Raw genomic sequence first — 17,944 nt, forward strand, 5'->3', positions numbered from 1 at the left:
GCTTCTTATACCTAATGATGTTAGTTCTCTATGTGCTTAGCCATACCAAACATAGGTATTTGATGTTCAAACACTTCAAAGGCCTACAGAATAAGGCATTTAAATGTTTTAATAATTCAGAACTCTGTTGACATGAGTCACAATTGCTCCTGACAGCACCAAGCTAGTCCCAAGTGTATGATGGACTTCAATGGCAGTCCATTTGGAGTTTGTTTTCTTCTTTGCTATACTGGCCTTTGGGACAAAGAAATGCCCCTGCCTCAATCACTGACTTTGGACATGCTGTCAGAACTGGGCTAGCAGGGGGTAAACATAAAAAAGATGGTTGAATCTTGCCAAGTCATGGTAGGACAGTCATTCAAAATTTCCTGCTTCTGAGATACTCCAAGCCTTAGCCAAAGTGGGTTGCCTAATGTTACTGTGAGACTTTGGATGACTGTACAGGGAGCCTGCTGATTCTGTAATTTCTAAAACTTTAGGAAGTCATTGAAGCTGTTGCATTTATTTGAAAACAGAATGTATAGCTGGACAAGATGAGAGCCAAATGGAGGATAGTGGCCCTGAGATTTGAATACTGTTGGTCACCTCCTTAAACTTATTACTGGGACAACTGAGATCACAAAAGAGTTATTTTGTTTACAAACGATGGTGGAAATGAATACAGACTCCAGAAATGTGAGAACCTGGAAAATTAGAAGAGATTAGGGCTTGCTTCTCGGCACCAATAGGTGAAGGGGGAAAAGGAGATATTTTTGATGACCAAATGTTTTGGAACTCAGACTATAGGACAGATTAAATCATGGGGATGGCCAGTTAATCATTGGGGGGAAACTTGTAATAAACTATTTATTCAAAAGAATAGCAAAATCAAAGCTATTGTCACAAGTAAGTCCTTTTCATTGAACAAAATATTTTAGAAGAAATGAGCTTTATTTGCAACTCTCACATAAAAGAACAAGGAAGCAAATGTAAGAAATCTACCAAGTATATTTATAAATGAGTTGCTGATATAATTATTGATATTTAAAACTGAGTGGAACTAAGTAAAAGAGAAGCCTGGACTAAGTTAATGATGAGCATTTGGAACTAAAATGATCTTTTTTAACTGTGGACATCCTAAAAACAGCAGGAAAATTGTTGATCTTGTTAGCCTCCAACTAGGACAAATGGGAGACACATGGAAATGTTTCATTCAAATGTGGTCAGCTGGGTGGGGAAAATGAAAGAAACTTCCAACAGCAGAGACAAGGTATATAGAACACTCAAGAAACATCCCCTTATACGGAGCAGGAGACTCTGGTTCTGCCTAGTGTGCTTTCAGAACTGCTTTTAAGAAGTGCCTGTGGTGAATCTCCCATTCTTGTCTAAATTGTCTCCTGTGCTTATATTTTCCCTGATCCATCACCATGCACCGTGTATAAGATAAATACAGAAAACCTCCAGAGGAGATTTTAAAGTTTCAAACAATCTCAGGGATCATATATTTTTGAAAGCAAAAGAGAAACACAACGAAACTTTTCTATTCTTCTGTCACAAAGCACGATCGATATGATCTCCATAAAAAAAAAAATATTGTGTGCTCAAATGAACATTTAGGTTTTTATTTCTTTAAAAATGTGTTAAGGCTGTTCTTTTTACCCTCTGATGTGAGAGGTAGTGACATGATATACATTGCCTAAGAAATTTAAGCTGGAGTTATATATTTTACCCAAAGATGGAAGATCGTGAATAAGCCTGAAATTTTCCATGTTCTTTTACCTTGTTTGTCATAATGGAAGCGAGCTTTCTGTGAGAAGTTAATCATCATGGTTTACTTGAATGATTACAGGGTTCCTCTGGTGATGTTTGGTGAACATACAAAGAAAACAATCATTTGACAGTTTAGGGTCTGTGATCTAAGATATTTTAGCACTGCATCATATCCAAACCTACCCTAACTGATGCAATTTAGTCATGTCATTTAGCATGAACATTGTTTAAGTCTGAGTTGCTATTCCATGGCCAATACTTTTCCCATCCCCCAAGAGTGTCTTGGAAGTGGGGAAGAGTTCCCTGACTCAGTCTGTGTTTCAACAAAGTCCTAAATTCACAAGCCTTTTAGTGTATGTGATACACTGACTTCTGACACTTGTTTTCAATCTTTAGGAGACAACAGCAATTTGAGAGGAAAGTAGGGTTTGCACAATTATGACACAGTTTCTGCTTTGCCTAGTCCTCATGCCTGCCTGTAATTTTGATTTATTATCTCTGTATTCTACAATTACCCTAGCAGAAAAAATTATATGGCCAGATATTATCATTTCCACCCATAAATGGAATTATTTTCCTTTGCTTTGTGTCCACAGATGTAACATTCACTTGATAATTTTGTCCCAATTATGCCTGTCTATATCTCTTACAAACAGGAACATCAGAATAATAAGAAGTCAGTAAGCAAATGGTTGTGCTCTGAAAATATTATGTCTAATATTTGATGTGTCCTGGGCACTAATAACAAGGATTTGCTGTATGTAAAAGTCATACTTAGAGCAAAAACCCCACTGTTCTGGACAATGAGACTTATGGAGTGGCTAAGAGTTATGAAATGTAATCCCATATGCACTGGTGTGGCCGTAGGAGAGCAGGAGTTTGCCAATATTGTACTAGATTGTTTATATATTTTTCTGAATTCCATACTCCAAAGACTCAAATCCCATCAGTGCTTCTGAAGTAGCACCTGAGCTAAGTCTTAGACCAAGATCCAGAATAGCAACCATTCAGAAGATTTATGTTGCCAGGTTTCTCTAGCATCACAGAACTTAGAGACCTGAATTTCACAAATATTCATTCTGTTTGTCCTTGTCTAGAGTCTTACAGAGGCTGGACTTCCCATGTTCAGTATCTTTGTCTGGAAAACTCAATGGCTTTACTAGTTCCTAGATGACTTCTTTATTAGCATTCTTACGCTGTACCATTCTGTGCTATTGGCAGCAGAGAAACTGTTCAAAATCTCATGTGACCATGGTGTTCTATATAATGTCTCTCATTGGTGCTCTAGATAAAATCCAGACTCATCACTGTGCTGCATAAAGCTCAGTCTTACTTTGTACCTCAAGTCTCTATCATGTGACCATCCATTTTGTTTTCAACTCTAAGGAGTCTCACTTGAAGCCACACTTGACTCCCCATTTACTCAGTAGTGACTTAGCTTTGTATTACATGTTTCCTAAAGAATGACTACCGAGTGTTACAGAGTGTGAACACAGGGGCACATGGAACAACGAGGCACATTTTGAGGAATTTACCTTAAGTTTTACCTTAAACTTTGGAACTAGAAGAAAATGGATATGTTTAAGTAGACTTGAAAAATGAGAGAGAAGAAAGGGTCATCTCCTTTTGATCTTTTGCTTCTCTACTGTCAGCCCCCAAACTTCCTCTTCCATTTTAATTTCCACAGTCCAGTCAAATGATTGACAGCTAAATGAAATTCACATGAAAGATGGTTTCAGTGGGCAGTCTGGGAGGAAGCTAGTGACTGGCACATTGCTATGAAATGAACATGTTTCCCCATAGCTCCCAAAGGAGGCTGTATGATTCGTCTTCCTTGCTTTCAAATTGCATCTGTTATGGTTGTTATTCCTGGCTTCAATCCCCTGTGGAACAAAGTGAAACTTGTGATAGCCTGAGGTATGAGATCTACTAAGCAAAGGGGCACAGGAATGACAGGGAGTAGACAGATGACTAAGTGCCTTTTTGTTATTGTTGTTCTTGCTGTTTTCTTTTGCAAGCTGATGACAGAGAATCATTAGTGCAGTAGCTTTGGACTGATTCCATGACTGAACCATTCTGATAGAGATAATTTAAAAGGCCATTCTATTTATCAGTTCAGTTTATGTTTACATCAGATGAAAATTTTACTATAAAAATGTTCATATATGACTAATCATAATAAGTTAAGTGTGTGTCATAAAATGAAGCAATTACTGGCTCATATTTCAAGTTTTCTCAGAAGCAACAAACAGCAAAACCCTAGTCCTGTCTTCCTTCAGATAACATTTTCTTCTATTTAAAAAATTATTCTTGCTCACCCTTAGTTGCTGGGACTCCTCCCTCTTGAAGACTTCTCATTGATGGTACCTTTCAAGTGACATTCATTTAGTTGTCAATCTTACTAGGAGGTAGGTTTGAAAAGAAAATGATGAATAATGGAGGAAGCTTGGAGGTCTGTCCAAAACAGCATAAGTTCAAAAGGAATGACTTTGTCCCCCCGGATCTCCCTCAGTCACATCCCGTGCAATCATCATCATCATCTTCTTCTTCTTCTTCTTCTTCTTCTTCTTCTTCTTCTTCTTCTTCTTCTTCTTCTTCTTCTTCTTCTTCTCCTTCTCCTTCTCCTTCTCCTTCTCCTTCTCCTTCTCCTTCTCCTTCTCCTTCTCCTTCTCCTTCTCCTTCTCCTTCTCCTTCTCCTTCTCCTTCTCCTTCTCCTTCTCCTTCTTCTTCTTCTTATATGGCAGCTTCTAATGTCTATGTGTCTCTTAGAAGCTAGGGAACATTAACTAATCTCTCATACAAGGACCTGAGAAACATAGAAATAAAACTTCCTCCCTTCAAGTAACCCAATGTGAGTGAAGTAGTCAGGAAAATCAAAGTTTAATACAGAAGTGCCCTTGAAGAATAGGTGGTGGAAGTAGGACAGGAACAGCATACCCACAGGTCAGGCAAGTACTCAGGGCTTTACTGTCTGCTAGGCAGCTGTCTCTGGAGCTATGGCTCATTTCTTACATGCATTGGCCCCTTGTCTTTTAGTTCTGACATTTAGCAGGATCCCAACTTGTTTTGTCTACCCTGTGACATCTTAAAGTTGTTTTGTTTCTCTATGTGTCCAACATCATTACTGATAAAAAGTATTAATGTATGATGGGTTTTTCTAAATGTGGAAAGCTAATGATTGGATACCTGTAGTGTAGGTGACATTTTTTGTTGCATGTTACTAGGAAACTCCTGTAACAGTGCGGTTCAGCTTTGTCTGTTTTCTTCTCTACTTTATTCCCAGCACCTTGCATAAGGCTGTATATGTATAGATACTTGTAAAATTAACATCCTGTGATACAAGAGGTTGTAACTTAATTTTCATGAAATGCTTAGAATCTGGGACCTTTATCATTTGCCCATGCTGAGGAAGCAGCAGTGGAGTCTGGGTTATTTTCCAATGACTAGAATAAAGGGGAGAGAAGATACACTGGTTTCCTATGGCTACGTTAACAAATTACTGCATACATAGCTCTTTCAAACACGAATGTATTACCTTCCAGTTCTAGAGGTCATAAGTCTGAAATGAGTCTCACTGGCTTGAGTTTCTTCTGGAGGTCCTATGTAAACTCTGTTTCCATATCCTTTTCAGCTCCTAACATTTACCCAAATTCTCTCTTTTTGCCTCCTTAGTCCCTTTCACCACCTTCAAAGTCAGCAATGTCCAGCATTTGGAAGGATGAGGCAGTAGTATTTTGATATATAGAGCAGCCTTCTTTGGGTAGTGACTTTGAGGCAAACCTCGGATATACAATATGAGCCTCTCATATAACAAAGCAAAGCAAAACAGTGCCAGCAGTGTGGACTGTTCAGATTGCAGTCATTCTTTCTTTGTGCCTCTATATTTCACTTAGAATGGTTGGCCCTGTCTTATGCAGCAGGCTTCATGGTGTTAGGTCAACTTCCAAGCAAAATGAATTATTTTTCTAACTTCAAATGTTAGGTAAACTAGATGAAGCTTTGCCCAATCTATGGGCCTTGGTAATAATTGTCCATTTCAGAGGACAATTAGAAGTATTTATCATAGCAACTGGCTCCTATTAAGCAACAGATAGATGGCAGCTCTCTATGAGCAGTTTTTTTTTTAAAAAAATCATACTTATTTCTTAAAGCCCATAATTTCATTTAACTGGACCCCATATATATCTTCAATTCTTTCATTCTCTCCCAATTTATTCTGGGTTAAGATTTTAGGAAAAGTATATCCATTTGTTCACTCAAGAGTCATTTTCTTAGCCTTTTGCAGTATATTGATGTCTATGGCCGTGCAGAGAAGAGTAGAAAGTACACGCAAATACCTAGCACACATTACGTTTAATACATACTGCTTCTTTGGTTTTAATTCTGGTAGTTTTCTTCCTCTGAATGTAGATTTTTCTTTTCCCAGGAAGATATTTTGTTCCCAGGGATAATCAAGATGATTTTTAAAAATCAAACTACAGAAAGCCATAAATTACCAACTCATATTGGGAAGCAGATAATTGTGTTGAGAATTGTGATAATACCTTAGACTTTGCTTAGATCTGATTACAGCTCAAAGGATAAACACAAGCATGGCAGTCAGTATTTACCTTACCAGGAACTGGGACTCTGGGATTTCAGAAGCATTGGCTTTCCTCCTCCTAATGCGTAGTTTGCTGGCATTTTCATCAAAAACGCTTACTATACATTTCCTTTACATAAACAATAATAATAATATTAAAAATTTCCAGACTGCCTTGGGTAAAATACAACTGACTTCAGCTCTCATAAATTTGGCAAGATGACTGCACCATCATTCCCAATAAAGCCCTTAAAGTTCATGCCGTACTATATCCTCAAAATACAGGCAAATCTGTTATACATAGAGATGAATGGCACCTATTTCAAGTCAGGAATCATGCTGAGATTAGACAAATCATTCCTTCAATATGGAGTAGTAATTAAAAATTCCAATAATCTCTCATGGGATCTTTTTCATTATTGTTAGAAATATTTTCTTACTACATTTATGTTGCAGAGATTAAATGAGTTACCCCAAATCAAAAATCTGGTAAAACACTTGCTCTGCAAGCCTTATGACCTGGTTCAGATTCCCAGATTCCATGTAAAAGCTAGAAGTAATAATTTGGGCATCTGTAGTCCTAGCACGTCTGCAGGGACTTGGGATACAGAGACAGGGGAATCTATCTGGGAGCTCATTGGTCAGCTCATCTGGCATATGAAGCAAGAGACAGACTGTCTTAAGGCAGAAGGTGAGGACACACACCTGAGGTTGTCTTCTAACCTCCACATGTGCACTTTTGGCATGCTCATGTTTGCACTCACACCCATATACATTGTACACACACACACACACACACACACACACACACACACACACACACACACCATACACACAGATCATACAGAGACACATATCACATACACCAAAAAACTTTCTTGAATGGTCATGTATTAATATTTACATAAAGAAATGATAATGTGTTCAAGGTTCTTGCCAAGCTATACCCATCACTGTGGATTATTCAAGAGAATTGTAGTATGACCATGATCCAAAGTCCCGAGTCTATCACTCATTCTTAGTTGACACTACCACTGAGCAGCAGCCTTCAACACCATCTTCTACTTATCTTAAACTAGAGTTGCCCTACTAGCACCATATAAACTTAGGAAAGCTGACTATAACTCCTCACAGTGTGTGGGCACTCTTTCCCCTCTTGATCTGTTGGCCATCAGTCCGAGAGGGCAAAGGTGCAGAAGCTGCAACAGAAAACTTTGTACATGGCCCTTGAGCACCAACAGACACAGCCTTTCTGGCAACTGCTGGAATGCAGAGTCTAGTGTAATTTTTCAGGGTAATTTGAGACAATGATTAAAATGCAACTGGCAGGGAAACTGGCCAGTGTTAGTACATTTCGTGTAATTCCTGCTCATTTCATTTGAAGTTCATAATGTCAAAAGGGCCCATAAGTGAGAAAATGTATTCAACAGTGAAGCTGGGGAGAGTATGAAAGGATGAGAAATTCTAAGATATTGGGTGTGAAGGACGTTGACTTGGAATAGTGACATCAGTTCCTGTTTTAATCAAAGCATCTTATGTATGCTGCTATCACATTTGGGAGCTAAACTTCTAGTATCAAAAGTCAACCTGACTTGACAGTGGCATGTGGCCACATTATCAGATGGATGACAGCCTGTCTTTTATACCACTTTCTTACATGCTGACCTTACTGTATCCACCAGCCATCCTAAGAGTAAGCCTGGGAAGTTTTGACAAATAGAAATAGCTACACAACTAACTTTTTATCTCAAACACTTGGACCTTTGAGCATCCTGTTGTCAATGTACTTCCCTGAAGTAATTTGGCATCATCCTTTAAAGGTCAGCTCACAATTTATTGTATTTAGTATGCTTTTTCTTTTCTTTTTTACTTTTTCTTGTAGGCAGGTGTATATGTGCTCTCTTGTGTGTGTATGTGTGGAGGACAGAAACAAAATCTGTGAATCTTTATCATTTCCTATATTGTTTTTCTTGAGATGAGGTCACTTACTGAACATGGAGAATGGCTGATTCTCAAGTCACTAGGATCCATCTGTTTCTTCTCCCTGATATGGGTACAAACATGCACCTAAATGCCTGTTTTTATGTGTGTGTTGAGAAACCAAATTTAGGTCCTCATCCATGTGCAGCAATCTCTTTAACTACTAAGATATGAATACAACCATAAACCCCTCTTTTGAGTTTTGACTATATCTTTGGTCATACCTTGTGGTATACTTCGACAACTCCCCATTACAATGCTTAGTCTGGTGAAACATTGGGACACAATCTGGTGAACATTAAGTAAGAGTGGAGTGGAGTGGAGTACATGGCATGGATAAACATGTAGTATAGAATATAAGAACTGAAGGATTGGCAGGAGAAAAAGCAGATGAAACTGGGAAGGGAAGGAACATTATATACTAAGGAAACACCTTGTATAAAGTACTTGAGTGAACCACTGATGTGTGGGTCACAAAGATGGTACATTGTAAGTGAGAAACCACAGTTTTGGGAACAGAATAATGAAAAGTAAGCAAGTACATACTACACAGGACTTTTAAGGCCAGGGATACATTTTGAACTTTATTCTTTCCTGGGCAAAATGCTATCAGATGGCATTTTACAGGTAAGTGACATAATACATTTTATTTATTTATTTGTTTATTTGTTTGTTTAAGTTTTTTGATACAGGTTTTCTCGGTGGCTTTGGAGGCTGTCCTGGAACTACCTCTTGTAGAGCAGGCTGGTCTCGAACTCACAGAGATCCACCTAACTCTGCCTCCTGAGTGCTGGGATAAAAGGCATGTGTCACCACCGCCTGGCTATTTTATACTTTTCAGAGGCATGCCTGTAGTAATCAAGATGACACATCATAATAAAAGTATAGATAATGGAAATGGGAAGGAGATGGTACAATATAGGATTTAAGTTGGAGGCTGAATATAAGAGTTTGAAATGTACTAGGCATTAAGATGCCAGACAGATTTATGGTGAATATCACCTTAAGGTTTTTTTTGTAAAGAAGCATCTGGGTAAATAATTCATCTATTACTTGATAGGAAGAGCAACAAAGGGCAGGTGAAGTTGTGTGTGTGTGTGTGTGTGTGTGTGTGTGTGTGTGTTTAATGGGGGTTTCTCTGAACATATAAAAAGAATTCATTTGAAAGACCTAACCTAAGATATCAATTTGGCAGTTATCAACATAAAAGAGGTGTGGTGGTTTTCATACACACTTGTTCTCATCATTTTTGTGTCCCCTTTCTTCACTTCACTCTTCACTATTTTTTTTTCCTAATCTATGTGTTACCCAACATAAGGTAGTAAAAAATCTGATAGCTTCACCTGGTTTCCTTTGAGGCTTATGTTTTCCAGAGGCTCCTTCTAGGAGCACTCCCTTTCAGAACCCAAATGTCATTCTGTGCAAAGTCATACAATGTGAAGATCAACAGTCCTAGAAGAGTTTGTTCTTAACTCTTCGTGGACCATCTTCATCAGGCACCTGGAATCTCTTTGATCTTGGTTTAGGATCCAACTTTTGTGTTTCTGAATCCAACTGGAGTTTGGCAACTAATAGTTCTATATCTCAATAAATACAGTCTGAGGTATTTCCAAGGAGATTTCTCTCTCAGATACTATGGTTAGTAAAGCCACTCCATGTTTGAGTCACGCTGTCTGTGGCTTCAGAAATTATGGAGTAGAGACAAGATATACCTGCTATGTTCTTTAGATTGTCTTGGCCTATGGGTAATATAAAGTGCTGTTTCACTTAGGGTGGTTTTCCATACAAGAACAAAACTAGAGTATGTGGTAACCTAAGCCAAGAGACACAGATCACTCAGAGACAGTGGGAAGAAGGAAACAAGAACATCTTAGGGAACCACACACTTACAAGCAAAGGGAAAGTTAGGCTGGGGAAAAACTATGACACACAGAAAGATGGTTCTTGGGAGAGTGTGGTGTCACAGTAGCAGAGCAAATTTCAGAGACAAATAGTTGTGAACAGTGTGCAATGTTTCTGACAGGTCAAGTAAGATCAGGGTTAAGGTCAAGTGGGGAAAGCCTTTGGGAAGGAGGATAGTGGGGGCTCAGCAAGAGCAATTTCACTGAGAGCAGCTAACAAAATTTTTGAGAAGGATAGCAGAGGGAGGTACAAAGGAGGGACTGACCTTGGGCTAAAGAGAGGCCATTGTCCTGTGATAAAAAAAAAAAAGTGAAGTGGTACCAGCATATTTCAGGTTAATAGTAAGTCCAAGAGATTCCCTTCTGAGGATTTCTTTTCTATCCTGAGCTAAGATTTTTGAGGACAGAACAAAAAGAAGTATTGTTTTTCTCTCTACCTCTATCTTATATCCCTCTAATCTTTTTTTAAGACAGGGGTTCTCTGTGTAGCCCTGGCTGTCCTGTAACTAGCTCTGTAGACCAGGCTGGCCTCAAAGTCAGACTCCCCTGCCTCTGCTTCCCTAGTGATGAAATTAAAGGCATATGCAACCAACACCAGGCCCCTCTAATCTTATCAGATTCACATCCAGTTTAGGCATGTGCGGGTTAGAGGTGAACCATACTCACCCTGCATCTCTTCACACATGTGAAATATAGCTCAGGGCAAGGACGTGAGGATGAAAAGTAGGGATCTGGAGAGATCTCTGTTCCACCTATATATATGGCTCCTGTAACTCTACGTTTCTCTCTATGCAAGATAAACCTACTTTGCATTTATTAAAAATTCATTTGAAGCTGACAAGTCATCAATTATGTTTCAGAAAAATATGTAAATGGGGTTTGTGCTTCTAGAGTGAAAGCAACAGCAGAGTCAGCATGGGGTCCAGGATCTGGTGACATGGGACATATCACTAAAACAGCTGCTTGAAAAAATACTATGCTGACTTGTATCTATCATAATTTGAATTGGCTTTTTAAATGTAGTTCTGCCTGTTCTGGAACTTAGTATATATGCTAGGCTTGCTCCAAACTCATGGAGATCTACCTGCCTCTGCCTCTGGAACACTTGGACTAAGGGTGTCTGCCATCATGCTTTGCTATAATCAGAATTTACTAGTAGTGAAACTAAGGGTCAACTTAGAGTAACTGGCCCAAGTCAGCAGGAGTAATGGGATTTAATCCTAGCTGAAATCAAAGTAACCATTCTTCTTTGTGCATTGACCATGATATCAATCAAATTATTGGATCTGAAGGAAAAGGAAAGCAGACCAAGTCCAGGTTGTCCCAGTCATTTTATCTCAAGTGTAAAAGCTCGCCACAAAATACAAGTGCACTGTGATCTTACTCATATGTGATATATAAAAGGAAAAGAACAAAACTGTGATAGTTAATGTTAAGTGTCACTGTGACAGAATCTAGAATCCACGTAGGAGATGACTTGTGGGCATGACTGTGATTATCAGAATTACTTTAAAGGGAAGGGCTGACCACTGAGGGAGGGGGTCATTCCTTGAATGTGATTCTGAGCATTTAAATGGAGTAAGGAGCTGAGCACTGTGCACACATGCATACATATATTGCTCTCTCATTCCTGATTATGGGTATGATTCAAATAGTTGCTGCCTTGACTTTCCTGCCATGATTTAAAGTAAACACTTCCTGAAGTTGCTTTCGTCAGAGCATTTTATCATTGCATCACAAAAGAAACCAAGACAAAAACACAATCAAAACATAAATAAATAAAGCCCCAAACCCAAATGTAGGCTTGACACTGATAATCATTTCACTATGTATTTTTACTAAAGCATCATATTTTATATTTTAAACATTTACAACTTATAGAAAAATATAAGGCAGAAGGCCCAGAAAGCAGTTTTATCAACAAGGGTGGATGCCTTTAGACTCACTATAATATATGGTCACATGATTAAGGAAAGCTATGCAACTAGAAGCCACTGAAGCTTAAGAGATGCCTGCCTCAAATTCTGGGAACCTATTGAGAGAATTTCCCTTGATTGTTATCTTCCTGTTATTTCCACTTCCTTCTGGACATATTGCAAGGAGTCTAAGATCTAGGGTGTCTCCTTAACAAGACCAGCCTCTGAAGGAGTCAGCAGCTATGCCTGAGGTTTCAGAGGAGTCTGCTACTCAGTCATGTATTCACATCCAGTTTAGGCATGCGCGGGTTAGAGGTGAACCATACTCACCCTGCATCTCTTCACACATGTGAAATATAGCTCAGGGCAAGGACGTGAGGATGAAAAGTAGGGATCTGGAGAGATCTCTGTTCCACCTATATATATGGCTCTAGAGGAACTAATGGATTATTAATGAGACCTGAACCTTTAAAAGCACACAGGAACAAACAAAGATTTAATTAGGAAAAAGCTATTTAAAGTAGCTTAAAACAGTGCATGTTTATTAAAACTGGAATGTTTTCAGAGTTACTTTAGAGGCTGCACAGTATATTTGTTTGTTTCCATTGGCATCTACTGATCATGGAGAGAGCATCTACTTTACCCAACCTTACCATGTAGTTCTGATCTAGATTAGCATTTACTTATTCAGCAAACATTTATTGTATACCTACCATGTGCTAAGAGGTACTTTTATTCTGGTACACTCAATGCTCTGGGGATGTCCTTCCCCCTCTTTATTCCTTTTCCTCTTAGTCTATTTCACTTTCTCTCTCTTTACCCCTTTTCTGTTTTACTTCCTGGTATCATAAAATATTCAAACCTAGTTTTACTGGGCCCAGCAACCAGAAGTATTGATGGTAACAGCTGGGATTATCCCTAAGACTAAGGAGTTTTCAGAGGCAAAGTGATTTCAAGAGGTTCTTAAGGAAACAATAGGACTTATATAATATATGGAATAATTTTATAAGCATGGCTGCTTCCAGCATTTTGCCATATCATTATGAGTTATGATTGAGGTATGATTGAACTTCATGGACCTGGACCAAAAGATTAGTGCAGCAGTAGCATCTATCATATGACTATAGGGCTGGAATAAGTATCATGGTCAGACTACACAAGTCCTTCTTTTACTTTGGACAATAATGCTTGTGTGTGTGTGTGTGTGTGACACTCTCCCTAGGATATTTTTCCCATTCCCAGCATCCAGGCAAGTTTCTTGAGTACATATCTTGAGATTACCTCTAAGATTTCTCAGAACACTATGAAAAAGAAGGTGACATGCATTCCCTAACCAATCAGATGTTATCTATCACTTGAAATATTGCTAAATGAAAACTGTACTTAACGGGAAAGGAAACATGTCTAGAACTGTAATAACAATAATGTTTCTATCTCTTTCATGTTGGATAAGGAGTCATTCAAAGCTATGTTTCCAAACAGGATCCATCTTGGATCATCATAACTGACCTCATGCTCTAGAGAGACCCTCTCCTCATATTTTCTAATGGCGATAGAAGGGAAAAGTTTAGGGTATCGGAGTGGGTATCAAACTCAAGAATATAGAACTTATTGTATAAAGACTAATCAATGAAATATTCCAGCACAAGTACAATTCATAAAGGATTTAATAAACAGCTGCTAAACAATGAACCAAAGCATTTGGAAACACAATTTCTACAGAGAGGCAAAGGTCAGGCTTCCATTCTAAATTTCTTAAGACAATCATTAATAGCCCCCCATCCCACCCCATCCCTACACATCCACAAGACTACACTCTTCTAGTCACAAGTTTACCTACAGACACAGTCTTAAGAATAATGGGACTGGCATGCATTATCCCAGCAATGGCAAGGAAGCAGGGGATATGGGAAAGGTGGATGGAAAGGCAACCAGCAGCTAATGATATACCCTCAAGAGCTTTATTAAAGTGGTGGCAGAGAAGCTACTTGTGGCTTTACCTTGGACATTCTGGGTATGATGGGCAAGGTGAGCCATTCAGATAAAGTAGCTAGGATATTGTATTAAACAGTCACATTCCTTTGAGTCATTACTACTAGAAGAAGTGACCTTCTTGGGTAATGCATTGTTACCTTTCTAAAGACCTTTAGAGTGTCAAACTGTCTTCATAACCCAGAAGGCCTAATGTGGCTATGCTCAATCTAAGGTAAGAATGATCCTGACTTCTGAGTTATTCCTTCATTTTTGCCTTTGGAAATGGGTGTAGGATATTTCTTTTTTTAAAGATATTCATAAGAAATTCAGGCAAATTATTCAAACTCCTGGGGACTACCTTATAAAAATTGTGTATTTATGTCTGTTCTTTTTGCTTACATTTAAGAACAAAAGGGCCTCTAATACATTATAAAATTGGTAATAAAGTTAATGATTTAACAGACTCAAAAATATATTTGTATGAATCTGCAATTCACCCCTCATTACAATTGCATCCAAAACAGGTGAGAAGTCCTTGACATAATGGAAGCAAAATTACTGGCCCTGAAAGAGGAGTGTGATATGTACAATGAGTAAGGAAAACTTTTGACTTTCCCTTGTTTATGGCCCTTTCTTTTGAGGCAGCCTTCAACTACTACCAACCATCTTATTCTTCTACTATTTGATTGGTAGTCTTGGCAGGGAGGTAAGTTTCTTAGATTAGCCATCTTTGAACAATTCATATAAGCATTTGATCTAGATCATTTTGTGTGTATGTGTACCATTTTAATTTAACTTAAAGGACTCTTCATTTTTTTCCCAGAAGAGTTTGTAGGCAACCATGAATCCACAGTAAGCAATACTGAACTTGCTCAAAGGGGCTCATTGTTATTGAAGGATACATATTTTGAGGTGCTGAAACTAGAGTAGCACCTACTCTTTTATGCTGAAATGACCCGACTAGTTCTCTCTCTCTCTCTCTCTCTCTCTCTCTCTCTCTCTCTCTCTCCATACATGTTTGACAGAGGCGAGCTTCAAATGACCCCATTGATCTACATGGCAAGAACCTATTTAGGACTCACTTCAGAAGTTTGCACAGGTTTCTTCTCATTCTACCAGTTCATACATCTAGTAGGCCCTGATGGGGGCATAGAAGGGGCCAGATGGATAAAATTTTATGAAACAGCTAGACCTAACTCCATAGTGAGTCAGAATCATCCAGTGAAGCCCAGTTAATATGCTCCTGAATCTCAACACCCTGGACCTCACACAGCCAAGATTTCCACTAGAAGTAGAATCTCCTGTTCATTCCTCAGTGGGCAGAGTGAAATTGAACACATGCAGTGCCCTCAACTGGGCATACTAAGATGATCAACTGAACAAATAGCAGTGTCTGGCTCAATCCAAGCAATGTTCAAGGGACAAGTCATTTTTCTGCTGTTACATTTTCATTGAGGCTCATAAATATGAATTTAGAAAGTGATTACACTCAGCCTGGGACAGAGTTAAAAAGAAGAATCATGAAACACATGAAGATGAAGGGAGCCCTGGGTTTTGGGTGTTTGGATGCTTCATGGGGTATACAGTGCTCTGGTTGCTGTGCCACCACTATAATCTATTGTTTGCGGATCATGCCCTTGATAGCCGATTCCCGGTTCACATATGTGGCCCAATAGACAAGATTGAATATGGCAAAGAGCACAGGAAAGATGATGCGGGAGATTTTGTCAACCTTGCTGACACTGTTGTAGGTCTTGGTCTCAGCAGGGGTGTCCTGCACATAAGTGGCCTTGGGTGAAGCAATGACTGTTGGAGTTGAAGAAGCACTGGGAGTGGCACCCTTGGAGATGGTGGAGAACTCAGCATCCTTGGCCAGGTTCATAGGATAGGTGGTTCCCACAATGTTGAAAGTGGTGCTTGTTTTCTTTGTTGGGGCTGCTGGTGTTTTCCTCTAAATCCAGAAAAAAAAGAGGGGAAGGGAGAGAACAAAACATATAAAAGATGATGAATTCATTGCACGAAGTACCTTTGGAGACTGCAGGGAGGAAGAGCCATGAGGGATATTAAAGAACCTACTAAGTGGTATGTTTATACATAGGGACAGTATTTTGCAAACAGAAGACTTGCATGCACCATTTTAACTATCCTAGTAACCATGACACAGCCTTAAGTCACCTGAGAATGGACTTGCAATGGAGGGACTGCCCATATCAGGGTTGGTTACTTGGGCATATATGTGGGGGACGTGTCTTAATTGTTCATTGATGTAGATGGGTCTAGATCACTCTGGGTATCACTAATCATTAGGCAAGTGGTACTAGACCATATAAGAAAGCTATCAGATCATCCAGCAAGCATCATTCCTACATAGTTTCTGCTTTAAGTTCTTGCTAGTGTCCCTGTCCAAGCTTCTCTCAATGATGGATCTGGAAGTGTAAACCAAATGAAGACTTTCCTATATCAGTTGTTTTTCATCAGTGTTTTATCACAGCAACAGAAAGAAAATAGAAAATTCTAGCTATGTGTTTTTGGATAAATCACTCCTCCGTTGTGAGTTTCAGTTTCTTCATTTGTAAACTAAAGATGAAAATAGCTGGCAGATTGTTGAGAGGGTCAAAGGGGAGAATGGCAGTGGAAATTGCTAGGAGATGTGAGTTTTTATAGATTACATTTTGTCCATCACCCTATGAAGTAGATGACATTATTCACATTTAATAAGTCAGCCTCAAATTAAATGGCAGAATACATACTACCAATCAGAATTCCTGATTTATGTCCATAGACACACTGTGCCACTTTCTATAGCACAAGGTATTTTTTGTTACCCGAGGAAAAAACTTCAAAAAGGCTGCAGCCATCAAGGGGCACACCTCCTGTGAAGAAGAGAGCTTGGTGAATCTGCAAAGTCATTCTGTCTTAAAGAGCATAATAAATACTACATGCATCATCACAACAGCATGCTGTCTTCATGCACTATAAAGGTGTTTAGCAAAGTAGGAGGTATACAAAGGTTTTCCACTCTTGCTAAGCTGCTAGCAGGAGCCATAGCCTCCCCACAGAGCTGAAGAAATGACCTCTTCTGATACAGCATAAGTAAAAACAGCAGGAAGCTGGCTATGACATTGCCCTTCGGGAGCTTTTTTCCCAACATAACTATCCTCAAAACACAGAAATAAATGTGCTCTACCCCATCCTACCCCCAGCCTGTATTCACATAAATGTGTTCATGTATATGTGGTGTTGCCATGCTTAGATCTGGATTGGAACAGAGAGGCTGCATGGCATGATGACTAAAGCAGCAAGCTAGCTCCTAACCGCAGCCTGAGGCAGTGGCCTAGTTTAGTATGTAAAACTCATCCCATGTCGTCCCTCCACATATCTCAATCCCTCTCTTGATGCTTCTCAGATGCTGGAATTAACTCCTGTACTCTTCCAGTTCCTAACTTGTTTCCTTATTTTCTCTGTTCCTTTTGTTGCTCCTTTCTCCTCCTCTCCCCTTTCTTACTTCCTCAGAATTCCCATTGCTTCTTATTTTTGTCATTCAATCATAGTACTATTTACTTTCCTGATCCAAATAATCATTCTTGTATATTTATTGAATATCAACAGTGCCAAAACCTATGCTAGACATTTAGGGTTAATAGAAAGTCTAGAAATAACACTGCAGTCCCTTTCTCCTAAGTGTTTGCAGCCTATTGTTGAAGAAGGCCCTATAAACACATGATTGACATAATGTATAACGTAGGTCCTAATTGTTTTGAGTTAACTGTTATGAGTTTACCTTCACATGTGGGAAAGGCAGCTCAAAGAAGGCTGTGAGATTTCCAGTCTGAGCATTAAAA

At 39.0% G+C, this 17,944-nt stretch overlaps 1 protein-coding gene across 2 annotated transcripts in view; it reads right to left on the bottom strand.

The window, feature by feature from the left end:
• Nucleotides 1–15,622: 15,622 nt before the first annotated feature.
• Gabra3 (gamma-aminobutyric acid type A receptor subunit alpha3) overlaps nt 15,623–17,944 on the bottom strand; it is a 179,433-nt gene continuing 177,111 nt past the window's right edge. For both annotated transcript variants that reach the window (XM_051178247.1, XM_051178249.1), the window contains one exon: nt 15,623–16,053. In XM_051178247.1, the coding sequence (XP_051034204.1) occupies nt 15,718–16,053 (336 nt within the window). In that variant the 3' untranslated portion in view covers nt 15,623–15,717. The remainder of the gene's footprint in view (nt 16,054–17,944) is intronic.

Source organism: Phodopus roborovskii, unplaced genomic scaffold (assembly GCF_943737965.1).
Source record: "Phodopus roborovskii unplaced genomic scaffold, PHOROB, whole genome shotgun sequence".
NCBI classification, from domain to species: domain Eukaryota; kingdom Metazoa; phylum Chordata; class Mammalia; order Rodentia; family Cricetidae; genus Phodopus; species Phodopus roborovskii.